The sequence below is a fragment of the Rhinoraja longicauda genome, chromosome 17 (genome assembly GCF_053455715.1).
Source record: "Rhinoraja longicauda isolate Sanriku21f chromosome 17, sRhiLon1.1, whole genome shotgun sequence".
Taxonomy (NCBI): domain Eukaryota; kingdom Metazoa; phylum Chordata; class Chondrichthyes; order Rajiformes; family Arhynchobatidae; genus Rhinoraja; species Rhinoraja longicauda.
In genome coordinates, this window is record NC_135969.1 from 45,458,881 (window position 1) to 45,472,223 (window position 13,343).

Here is a 13,343-nt window from a genome sequence, read left to right on the forward strand (position 1 = left end):
ATTATCTGGTCTGTTTGGACAGCATGCAGAACAAAGCTTTTCACTGTACCTCGGTACACGTGACCATGATAAACCTGAACGTTGAGTGGATTTCTTGCCTGTCTGCTTGGCTGTGGTTCATGAGAACTTCTTACAACTGGGGATAAGAATTGAAGAAATAGATTTTTTGCAGGAATTAAATGAAATACAAAACCCTTTGCCAATTATAACATCTGCCACATGGAAACCTTTCTGTGGTTAGCATTATACTTCTGTGATTTATTTTTACAGAACCCAATTCTAAGCTAAGGAAGTCATAAACGGAACCCAGAGCACAATAATTTCACTCTGAAGAGTTATCTGTTGATGAAATAGACCGTAGGCGAGCGTTTGAATGCAAATCCACCTGAAGCATTAAAAACAATCGTGTATTTTGCTGAGAACATGGAGTGCTGAAGCTTCCTTGCCTCAGCGAGAAAGAGATGAGAATGATCAAACTGCATGAAGAACATCAAACATAGAAGAGTACAGCGCATGAACAGGCCCTTCGGCCCACAATGTCTGTGCCGGGCATGATTCCAAGTCAAACTAATCGCCTCTGTCTGCACGTGATCCATACCCCTCCGTTCCCTGCATATCCACGCGCCTGTCCAAAAGCCTCTCTCGTACCTGCCACCACCACCACCCCTGGCAACATGTTCCAGGCCCCCACCACCCTCTGGGTAAAAAAACACCCCGCACATCGCCATGACACTATTAAAGACCCAAGAAACAACAAAAATAAAGACCCAAGATAGACACAAAATGCTGGTGTAACTCAGTGTGTTAGGCAGCATCTCTGAAGAAATGGAATAGATGATGTTTCGGGTCAGAACCCTTCTTCAGTCTGGAAGGCAGAGTTGGGAGGGAGGGGAAAAAGTTGGAGGTGTGAAAGGGCCAAAAGAAATCAGGGCCGGCAACACAGATGCTGCCTGACCCGCTGAGTTACTCCAGCACTCTGTGAAACGTCACCTATCCATGTTCTCCACAGATGCTGCCTGACCCACTGAGTTACTCCAGCACTCTGTGAAACGTCACCTATCCATGTTCTCCACAGATGCTGCCTGACCCGCTGAGTTACTCCAGCACTCTGTGAAACGTCACCTATCCATGTTCTCCACAGATGCTGCCTGACCCGCTGAGTTACTCCAGCACTCTGTGAAACGTCACCTATCCATGTTCTCCACAGATGCTGCCTGACCCGCTGAGTTACTCCAGCACTCTGTGAAACGTCACCTATCCATGTTCTCCACAGATGCTGTCTGACCCGCTGAGTTACTCCAGCACTCTGTGTCTGCCTTTGGTATAAACCAGCATCTGAAGTTCCTTTCTACACACTGTAATTATTATCAACCCAAATGCTTCAAAACAATAGAATTAAAAAATTGAAAAAAGCACAGAACAAAAGCATGGAGGCGGCACGGTGGCGCAGCGGTAGAGTTGCTGCCTCTCGACGCCGGAGACCCGGTATCGATCCCGACTACGGGTGCCGTCTGTACGGAGTTTGTACGTTCTCCCCGTGACCTGCGTGGGTTTTCCCCGAGATCTTCGGTCTCCTCCCACACTCCAAAGACGTGCAGGTTTGTAGGTTAATTGGCTTAGTAAAATTATAAATTGTCCCTAGTGTGTGTAGGATAGTGTTAATGTGCAGGGATCGCTGGGCGGCATGGACTCGGTGGGCTGAAGGGCCTGTATCCGCGCTGTATCTCTAAACTAAACTAAACCTAATTCAACTTCACTATAAAGTTTCATTAACATTGGTTTGAAATTAATCTATAAATGGAAAACAGAAGGAAAATCTCAATTATCTCTTTAAATGGCCTTTCCTGCTGAGTTGGGTCTTGGAAACGCCATTGGCCAGAATTGGAGTCACCAGTGTTAGCTGGATGCTGGCTGGTCCTAATTACTGGATGTAGTCCTTGATCCCCAGCCCAGCCATCTATCCACATCACAAACCACTAGTGTTGCCAACTTCCTCACTCCCAAATACGGGACAAGATGACGTCACCGCCCCGCGCTCCAGGTGACCTCACCCAGCCAGTGGCCACGTGCTCCCGCTCCACCAATGGTGGCTGCCCGTGCCGGGAGGCGGGTTGAAATGCAACCTCCGTTAGGTGTACATGCTCGTCCCCGCTCCCCGAACACACTCCGTTAGCCTACACTGTCCCGGCCGACAGTGGCCCACGGGCCAAATACGGGACAAGGGTGGTCCCGTACGGGACAAACCAATTTAGTCCAAAATCTGGGATGTCCCGGCTAATACGGGACAGTTGGCGACCCTACAAACCACAGAGAGATGCCCATACAGCAGCCTCCTCCAGAAACACCGCACCACAATGCACTGCTCTGCACGGCCACAGGGGTAGTAGGGACGATGGGCCTGTTCCTGAGCTGTACTGTTCTAAGGGAAGCCAACCTTGAAGAAGGCAGGTACGGGATACTGAGTTGGATGATCAGCCATGATCATATTGAATGGCGGTGCAGGCTCGAAGGGCCGAATGGCCTACTCCTGCACCTATTTTCTATATTTCTATGTTTCTAAGTGCTCCTCCTCTCACCAATGAGAGTTCTGCAATGCCCTCTCTCACTGCTCCCCCTCTGTGACCCTTCCATACTCTAGCCTCCCTCTCCCCTGAGTCTCACTCTGAAGAAGGGTCTCGACCCGAATGGTCACCCATTACTTCTCTCCAGAGATGCTGCCTGACCCGCTGAGTTACTCCAGCACTCTGTGAAACGTCACCTATCTATGTTCTCCACAGATGCTGCCAGACCCGCTGAGTTACTCCAGCACTCTGTGAAACGTCACCTATCCATGTTCTCCACAGATGCTGCCTGACCCTCTGAGTTACTCCAGCACTCTGTGAAACGTCACCTATCCATGTTCTCCACAGATGCTGCCTGACCCGCTGAGTTACTCCAGCACTCTGTGAAACGTCACCTATCCATGTTCTCCACAGATGCTGCCTGACCCGCTGAGTTACTCTAGCATTTTGTGTTTTTGGTGCAAACAGGCATCTGTAGTACCTTCCTACACTAACGTGTCCAGTGTTCTGTGGCCTCGATGGTCTCAGCTATGAAGTGGCATCTGTTCAACACAATTCTGAACATGATACGGTCTCATGGTCAGATACGACATGTTTTTATACATTAAGCGAGGTGCAAATCTGCTGAGTCGGCACCTGAGTCAATGGTTTAATGTTAAGGAAACAGAAGTGCTGGGGATGGGAGGAGGGTAATGTGGAAGCTAAATGTGCCATCACCCCTCACACACATGCACGAAGCAATCCAGCCCAGTGGTTTAACAGGAGCAAATCCTGCATTTAAGCAATGATGACTCCTAAAGTTTTTAATAACATCTCAAACAATTTTAACCTAGGACAAAATTGTAATAGAAACATAGAAAATAGGTACAGGAGGAGGCCATTTGGCCCTTCGAACCAGCACCACCATTCATTGTGATCATGGCTGATCCTCCACAATCAGTAACCTGTGCCTGCCTTCTCCCCATATCCCTTGATTCCACTAGCCCCTAGAGCTCTATCTAACTCTCTTTTAAATTCATCCAGTGAATTGGCCTCCACTGCCCCCTGTGGCAGAGAATTCCACAAATAATGTAGGATTAAACACAAATTGAGCTTTAAGTGTTGTGGTTTGGAGTTCAGTGATACAGCATGGAAACCAGGCCCTTCGGCCCACCATGTCCCTGCCGACCATCCATCACCTGTTCGCACTAGTTCTATGCTATCCCACATTCTCATCCACTCCCTACACACACCAGGGGCAATTGACATAGGGCCGAGTATCCTACAAACCCACACGGATATGGGAGGTAACCGGAGCACCCGGAGGATACACGTGCTGTCACGGGTAGAATGTGCAAACTCCACACAGACAGCACCCGAGGCCAGTATCAAACCCAGGCCCCTGCTGCTGTGAGGCAGCAACACTGCCAGCTGTTCCACTGTGCTTCCCAGGTAAAAGTTAGCACAATACATTCTTGGTTTAGAACCGTGAATCTGGGAACACCAACGATTCTTTGGTACATCAGTAGGTTTCCACAGTAAAACGGTGAGTTTCATTCAAACAGTGACCCGAGTTGGATTAGATATCTGTTGGGAAAAACTGATTGTGATCCAGCCTAATCTTTTGTGAAATGGTGAGTTGTCCTTACACATCAAGAGCATCTTGACCTTGCACGTCATTCCAATGTGAAGCCATGGACTTTTCACAAAGTCTTAGAAACATTTATGTCGCAAGGAACTGCAGATGCTGGAATCATGAGCAAAACACAAAATGCTGGAGGAACTCAGTGGGGTCGGGCAGCATCTGTGGAGGGAATGGCAGATCACTTTTCAGGTTGGGACCCTTCTTAAGACTGATAAGTATAACATTGTTTAGTATCAGAAAACCATCAAAACCATATCTGAGGAAGGATATGCTGGCTCTGGAGAGGGTCCAGAGGAGGTTTACGAGATTTTGGGCTAAGTTGGTTTGTCCCGTACAAAACCGCCCTTGTCCCATATTAGGCCCGGGGGGGCGCTGTAGGCCCGGACGGTGTAGGCCCCGACACTGTAGACCTTGACACTGTAGGCCCCGACACTGTAGGTCCGGACAGTTTAGATCCTGACAGTTTAGGTCCCGACATTCTAGGTTTCCGACATTTTAACTCCGGACAGTGTAGGTCGAGAGGCCCAGGCGCCCCGAATGGAGGTTGCCTAGCAACCCGCCTCCCAGCTCGGGTGGCCGCCATTGGTGGAGCGGGAGCATGTGGCCGCTGGCTGGGTGAGGGCACGCAGGGCGCGGGGCGGTGACGTCACCTTGTCCCGTATTTGGGAGTGAGATAGTTGGCTGCCTAATGTACCTAACACCCTCTGAGTGAAAAAGTTGCCCCTCAGATTCCTATTAAATCTTTTTCCTCTAACCTTAAGCCTTTGTCCTCTGGTTCTTGATTCCCTGACTGCGGGTACAAGACTGGGTAAAAGATGTGGTAAGTCCATCCACAGAGTTGCAATCAGTCATGTCACAGCTGTTTATACGCGACTCTTCCGATGCGCTCTTGCAACCAATATTTTAAAAAACATTCGTCCATCAGAGTAACCACATTTTCAGATTTGATGAATTTATACCACACGAGAATGACAAACACATTCTCAAGAACTGGGAAAGGAAAAGGTTTCCTCAAATCAGGAGCTAAATAGTTAAAGGCTTGGGTGAGTCAGTTGCAAAGGCATAGCCATCTAATACAAATCAGAAGTCTGGTTTTCTGACCAGGGTGTGAATGCTTTTGATTCTAACAAAGCTGGTGCCCAGGGCAAGGGGGCATGGGCTGTAATGTAATTACCTGCAGCATCTAGAGCCCGCAAAGCAACATTTAAAATACATATTCAGGTTAACTGGTTTTATCTTTTAAGTCAGTCCCAGATAGTAATACATTTTCTCCAGTTACAGCAACAGTTAATTGTTCTCAGATGGCAGGGCAACACAATATTCATGTGCGTTTAGTTCAAGATATCTTTGACTTCTTCTGCAAGAGAATCACAAAAAGATGCACGCACGCACAGCATCATTTGTTTAGAGATACAGTGCGCGGAAAGAGGCCCTTCGGCCCACCAAGTCCGTGCTAATTCACTGCACACCAACACTATCCCACACACACACTAGGGACAATTTACACTTGCACCAAGCCAATTAACCTACAAACTTAGAAGGATGAGAGGACATCTTATCGAAACGTATAAGATTATTAAGGGGTTGGACACGTTAGAGGCAGGAAACGTGTTCCCAATGTTGGGGGAGTCCAGAACAAGGGGCCACAGTTTAAGAATAAGGGGTAGGCCATTTAGAACGGAGATGAGGAAAAACCTTTTCAGTCAGAGAGTTGTGAATCTGTGGAATTCTCTGCGCTTGAATTCACCGGAATTTAGAAGGATGAGGGGGATCTCAGAGAAACATATGAGATTCTTAAGGAATTAGACAGGCTAGATGCAGGAAAAATGGTCCCGATGTTGGGGGAGTCCAACACCAGGGGGTCACAGTTTAAGAATAAGGGGTCGGCCATTTAGGACGGAGATGAGGAAAACCTTTTCACCCAGAGAGTTGTGAATCTGTGGAATTCTCTGCCACAGAAGGCAGTGGAGGCCAATTCACTGGATGTTTTCAAGAGAGAATTAGATTTAGCTCTTAGGGCTAACGGAATCAAGGGATATGGGGAGAAAGCAGGAACGGGGCACTGATTAGACAATACACAATAGGTGCAGGAGTAGGCCATTCAGCCCCTTGAGCCAGCACAGCCAATTCTGGATGATCAGCCATGGCCTACTCCTGCATCTATTTTCTATGTTTCTTTGTTTCTATGTTACTCACATAGATATGTGCACACACACCAAAATGAACAGCAATAACAAAGCATAACATGCATTCTTTTTCTGTAAAAGTTTTCTTTTTAAAAATCAAACAGATTGAATTTGGAATTCAAACCCCTCTTCAGATTAGTAAGTGCTCGGGACTTACATGTGTTATAATTTTCTGTAGGTTTTTAGGAACTACCAACAGCAGTTCTATCCTATTACAATCACGTCATTATGGATATGGTATGTCACATTGCATTTCCACAATATGAAGATATTATCTAACAATTACATCTGTCACTATATAATCTAAACAAATCAGCGCAAAGCTGGGGAGAGTTTATGTACAGGAAAGACAACATTGATCTGTCTTTGATCCACTGTGGGGCAGTATAAAGAACGTTTCATCCATCCCTTGAATGCATGGAAATAGGCCCTTCGGCCCAGCCAGTCAATGCTCATTGTCAATCACCCATTCATGAGAGGAATAGATCGGGTAGATGCACAGAGTCTCTTGCCCAGTGTAGGGGAATCGAACACCAGAGTTCATAGGTTTAAGGTGAAGGGGAAAAGATTTAATGGGAATCTGAGGGGTAACTTTTTCACACAGAGGGTGGTGGGTGCATGGAACGAGCTGCCAGAGGAGGTAGTTGAGGCTGGGACAATTTCATCGTTTAAGAAACAGTTCGACAGGAACATGGATAGGACAGGTTTGGAGGGATTTTAGTGGGTTTTGAGATACAGCGCGGAAACAGGCCCTTCAGCCCAACGGGTCCGCACCTACCAGCGATCCCCGTTCATTAACGCTATCCTACACCCACTTGGGACAATTTTTACATTTACCAAGCCAATTAACCTACAAACCTGCACGTCTTTGGAGTGTGGGAGGAAACCGAAGATCTCGGAGAAAACCCACGCAGGTCACGGGGAGAACGTACAAACTCCGTACAGACAGCACCCGTAGTCAGGATGGAACCCGGGTCTCCGGCGCTGCATTCGCTGTAAGGCAGCAACTCTACCGCTGCGCCACCGTGACCGCCCTAAATATGGATTTGGACCAATCGCAGGCAGGTGGGTCTAGTGTAGCTGGGTCATGTTGGCCGGTGTGGGCAATTTGGGCCTAAGGGCCTGTTTCCACGCTGTATCACTCTATCACACCAGTACCATGTTATCCCACTCTCTCATTCACTCTGTACACACTAGGGGCAATTTACATTTATCAATAAACCTACAGACCCGCACGTCTTTGGGATGTGGGAGGAAACCGGTGCGCCCGGAGGAAACCCACACGGTCACAAGGAGAACATGTAAACTCCACACAAACACACACACAGCACCCGAGGTCAGGATGGAACCCAGGTCTCAGCAGCAGCTCCACTGATGCTGTAGGTGAATCGAGAAGTTCAGAGTGTTTACGTATCCCACACAATATCCAGAGATTTCATTACCAAATGCATTTAATTATTGATCACAAAAATGCAATAGCGTTCTGAGTTAAAATGAAAAAATATGCAATAGTATTAGAATATTTTGCTTTATTTAGGGATGTGAGTGTTTCAAATATTCTTTGCATAGTCGTACAGTATTCCTCTTATAATATTGAGCATCACATGGCATATCATACTGAACATGCATACTCAGAAAGCTGTAAAGAACCGTTTGTTAAGATTAACTAAGAATTATCCTTGCTATAATATTCCCAGCCTTCGGAACATAGAAATGTAGACCTACATTAAAGCAACAAGTTGCTAGTTTAAACCAATAAACATTTCAATCGAAACAAAAGTTGATGCAATAATAATGTAATTTATTTTTGAATTGACAAGCTGAGTTAGCATTCCTTATCTAGTTCTACCGGGACTCGAGCAACTAGCTGACACATATTTTAGCGCTGTAAACAGTCTTTTTTTTTCTGTACAGAAACAACTTATTTCTTTTATATTAAAGTCACATACAAGTGATATGCATAAATAAACAAATACTACAAACCATGAAACAGTTAACAACTGGCACAAGGAAAATGTTCTCATGCGACATCAAACCTGCTGTTGTCAAAAGATCGTTTATTTAAAAATGTACACAAACATGTCCAATCTGTTGAAGGAGAAGGTAAGGCCCTAAGTAATCAATCACCAATGATGGCTGCAAAGTGATGGTCTCACAGTTTATGGTTACCATAATGACAATACCTGTATGTGTATTGCATCAGATGCACATCTTCTGCTTACTGCTGTCTGACGTGTACTTTCAGCACGGCTCCTGCAACCGTTTCCAGTTCTAATGTTCAGTATAATGTGGAAGGGGTTTGCCACAGGGTGACATTGCCTTTCAACGGTGTCCTTCAGTTTCTGCTTCACCATAGCACAGCACGGACCCTGGAGTCTCTGTCACCTCTGGCACAAGGCCAGGATGAGCGATAGCATGAGAGCTGCAGGGCAAGGCTGAAGGGCCAGGCCATCTCCACACTCACGTGCATTCTCCTACAAATGGTGGAAACGCTGGTTAGTCTCGAGAAGGGTGAACACAAGTGGTTACCGACAGGGCAGGTGGGTGGGTGAACACAAGTGGTTACCGACAGGGCAGGTGGGTGGGTGAACACAAGTGGTTACCGACAGGGCGGGTGGGTGGGTGAACACAAGTGGTTACCGACAGGGCAGGTGGGTGGGTGAACACAAGTGGTTACCGACAGGGCGGGTGGGTGGGTGAACACAAGTGGTTACCGACAGAGCGGGTGGGTGGGTGAACACAAGTGGTTACCGACAGGGCGGGTGGGTGGGTGAACACAAGTGGTTACCGACAGGGCGGGTGGGTGGGTGAACACAAGTAGTTACCGACAGGGCAGGTGGGCGGGTGAACACAAGTGGTTACCGACAGGGCAGGTGGGCGGGTGAACACAAGTGGTTACCGACAGGGCGGGTGGGCGGGTGAATAGCCTTTTGTTACTGGTAAGCGTTAATTATTTTTTGTCTGAAGTCTGAAGAAGGGTCTCGACCCGAAACGTCCCCCATTCCTTCTCTCCAGAGATGCTGTCTGTCCCGCTGAGTTACTCCAGCATTTTGTGTCAACCTTCGGTTTAAACCAGCATCTGCAGTTCCTTATAGACAATAGACAATAGGTGCAGGAGGAGGCCATTCGGCCCTTCGTGCCAGCACCGCCATTCAATGTGATCATGGCTGATCATTCTCAATCAGTACCCCGTTCCTGCCTTCTCCCCATACCCCCTGACTCCGCTATCCTTAAGAGCTCTATCTAGCTCTCTCTTGAATGCATTCAGAGAATTGGCCTCCACTGCCTTCTGAGGCAGAGAATTCCACAGATTCACAACTCTCTGACTGAAAAAGTTTTTCCTCATCTCAGTTCTAAATGGCCTACCCCTTATTCTTAAACTGTGGCCCCTTGTTCTGGACTCCCCCAACATTGGGAACATGTTTCCTGCCTCTAACGTGTCCAACCCCTTAATAATCTTATACGTTTCAATAAGATCTCCTCTCATCCTTCTAAATTCCAGTGTATACAAGCCTTCTTACACATTAATTATTTTTTAGTTTATTTTAGTTTATTTTAGAGATACAGCGCGGAAACAGGCCCTTCGGCCCACCGAGTCCCTGCCGACCAGCGATCCCCGCACATTAACACTTTTCAACACACACTAACACACTAGGGACAATTTACAATTTTACCTAAGCCAATCAACCTACAAACCTGCACGTCTTTGGAGTGTGGGAGGAAACCGGAGCACCCGGAGAAAACCCACACAAACTCACGGGGAGAACGTACAAACTCCACACTGGCAGCAACCCGCAGTCAGGATGGAACCCAGGTCTCTGGCGCTGTGACGCCACTTAAATGATGTGTTCGACAAAGATCGACTTACCTCAGCATGGAATGGGTGGCAGGAATCAGGACGTCTTCTGATTTTGTGTGATCTGAGGGTATCACATTTCTTGGATTCATTATGTTCACTGTAGTTAAGGCATATGGTTTCACATATGGTTGTCATGAAATGCTTTGAGAGGCTAGTCAAGAAGCACATCTGCGCCCTCCTTCCTCGCAACATGGACCCACTACAGTTCGCATACCGTCCGAACAGGACCACGGATGATGCGGTCTCCCAGGTTCTACACACCGCTCTCTCTCATCTGGACAGCCAGGGGGCTATGTGAGGATACTGTTCATTGACTTTAGTTCAGCATTCAACACAATAGTCCCCAGCAGACTGGTTGAGAAGCTGCTGGAACTGGGGCTTAGCACTCCTCTGTGTGCCTGGGTCCTGGACTTTCTCACCGCCAGGCCCCAAGTGGTCAGGATGGGGGAACACACATCTAGCTCCCTCACCCTGAACATAGGATCCCCCCAGGGCTGCGTCCTTAGCCCCCTACTGTACTCCCTGTACACACATGACTGTGGGGCCAGGTTCAGCTCAAACTCCATCATCAAGTTTGCTGATGACACTGTGGTGGTGGGCCGGATCTCCAACAACGATGAGAAGGCCTACCGGGAGGAGGTGGCTGATCTGGCACTCTGGTGTCAGGACAATAGCCTCCTCTTGAATGTCACTAAAACAAAGGAGCTGATTGTGGACTTCAGAAGGGCTAAACATCCAAGGACGTACACGCCACTGGAGATCAATGGGTCTATTGTGGATAGGGTGAGCAGTTTTAAATACTTGGGAGTCCGCATCGCAGAGGATCTGACGTGGGCAAGCACATTGCCGCACTGGTGGGTAAGGCTAAGCAGCGCCTTTACCACCTTAGACAACTGAGGAAATTCAGAGTGTCTCTGAGGATCCTTCATTGCTTCTACTCTGGGGCTGTAGAGAGCATCCTGTCCGGCAACATTACAGTCTGGTTTGGGAACAGCTCTGCCCAGGACAGGATGGCCCTGCAGAGAGTAGTGCGTTCGGCAGAATGCACCATGGGAACTACACTCGTCCCCCTGCAGGACCTATACATCAGGAGGTGCAGATCCAGAGCAAGCAAGATCATGAGGGACCCCTGCCACCCCAGTAACGGACTGTTCCAGATGCTACGATCAGGCAAACGCCTCCGCTGTCACGCTGTGAAAACGGAGAGGATGAGACGGAGCTTCTTCCCACAGGCCATCAGGACTGTCAACTTTTATAACCCCAGAGACTAAATTTTTGTCGACACTAATAGTAACTTATTAACTTTATTTATATGCTGTAACTGTAATTCTTTTTGTGCACAACCCGCGGGCATTGCCACTTTCATTTCACTGCACATCGTGTATGTGTATGTGACAAATAAATTTGACTTGACTTGACACGCACACGGATGTCAGCTCTCAATGGTCTATAAACATTACTGAATGTCAGTGACTGTGCCCCAACTGAGCTGATTGGAAAATCACGTCAGGGTTCAGATTTAGGAACGATTGGAGATGTTTTAGATGGGATTGCTCCTGGCCAGAGAGCGAGAAGGGGAATAAGAAGGGGAGACATTTTGGGAGAAGAAAGATGGGGGGGGGGGGTTATATTTAGGTTTATTAAGCTACACACTAGGTTTACTGCTTGGCAAATGCCCTGGCCCTGCAAACTTATTAAAGCTTTTATATCATAATATATATCAAAAGAGGGTGAATTTCAAAATAGTACCTTAGCACATTTTAAATAGTTGGCACAAGCATTGTGGGCCGAAGGGCCTGCCTTGTGCTGTCCTGTTCCATGTTCTATATTCTATGAAACTGGAGGCCCACGTTTATGGTGCAAGACTTCAATGTTTTTCTGAGGCCTAAATAAAGATCGGACCATACCTCTCCAAAATAAATTAAACTGAAATATGCCCAAGAGTAATTTTGAGATTCTTATTGCAAAGACACAGTGGAACAGTATCCAATTAGAGAAAAATAATTTCTCAATCAAATTAAATTTAAATGAAATGGTAGAAAGTGTTGAGAAACAAAGAGGGGACACTTGCTTGGGTCTCTTCCAACCTGGCTACATAGCAGGTCTATCTGCTGCCAAGTTTCATGTGCAATGCATTGTACACACACACAGATATATTCTGCTGAGGTGTTTTTATAAAACAGCTGTGTTAGTGTTTTGGCCTGCCATGAAACGCACATTTTTTTTAGTCCAGTTTAGTTTAGAGATACAGCGCGGAAACAGGCCCTTCGGCCCACCGAGTCCGTGCCGCCCAGCGATCCCCGCACACTAACACTATCCTACACACACTAGGGACAATTTTACATTTATACCAAGCCAATTAACTTACAAACCTGCATGTATTTGTAGTGTGGGAGGAAACTGGAGATCTTGGAGAAAATCCACGCAGGTCACGGGGAGAACGTACAAACTCCGTACAGACAGCACCCGTGGTTGGGATGGAACCCGGGTCTCTGGCGCTGTGAGGCAGCAACTCTACCCCTGCACCACCGTGCCACCCCATTCACAACATGACGACTGTTTAAAAGCCCTCTAAAGACACAGCCTGTGACAAAGGATATATATAATTTCAATGGGGTCCATGGTGACTGGTTCAACGTTGCACCCACAGCTAGTGTCCACCACAACCATGAACAGGTTGCTGCTTGGAATCTGCTGGATCACAAACGACCTGAGGCAGAAGCAAAGAAGCATTAGTCAGAGAGCCATAAAGTAATAATCAGAGTAACAGAGCCATAGAGTAATAATCAGAGTAACAGAGCCATACAGTAACAGAGTCAAAGAGTAACAGAGCCATAGATTAACAGAGCCATAGAGTAATAATCAGAGTAACAGTGTCAAAGAGTAACAGAGCCATAGAGTAACAGAGTCAAAGGGTAACAGAGCCATAGAGTAACAGAGCCATAGAGTAACAGAGTCAAAGGGTAAGAGTCATAGAGTAACACAGTCATAGAGTAACACAGTCATAGAGTAACACAGTCATAGAGTAACACAGTCATAGAGTAACACAGTCATAGAGTAACAGAGCCATAGAGTAACAGAGCCATAGAGTAACAGAGCCATAGAGTAACAGA

At 47.1% G+C, this 13,343-nt stretch overlaps 1 protein-coding gene across 1 annotated transcript in view; it reads right to left on the reverse strand.

Annotated features, from left to right (window-relative positions):
- Positions 1-7,857: 7,857 nt before the first annotated feature.
- cacna2d3a (calcium channel, voltage-dependent, alpha 2/delta subunit 3a) overlaps positions 7,858-13,343 on the reverse strand; it is a 337,954-nt gene continuing 332,468 nt past the window's right edge. The window contains exons 34-36 of the mRNA XM_078414636.1: positions 12,828-12,940; positions 10,240-10,319; positions 7,858-8,845 (exon numbers count right to left, since the gene is read on the reverse strand). Of these exons, the coding sequence (XP_078270762.1) occupies positions 8,753-8,845; positions 10,240-10,319; positions 12,828-12,940 (286 nt within the window). The 3' untranslated portion in view covers positions 7,858-8,752. The remainder of the gene's footprint in view (positions 8,846-10,239; positions 10,320-12,827; positions 12,941-13,343) is intronic.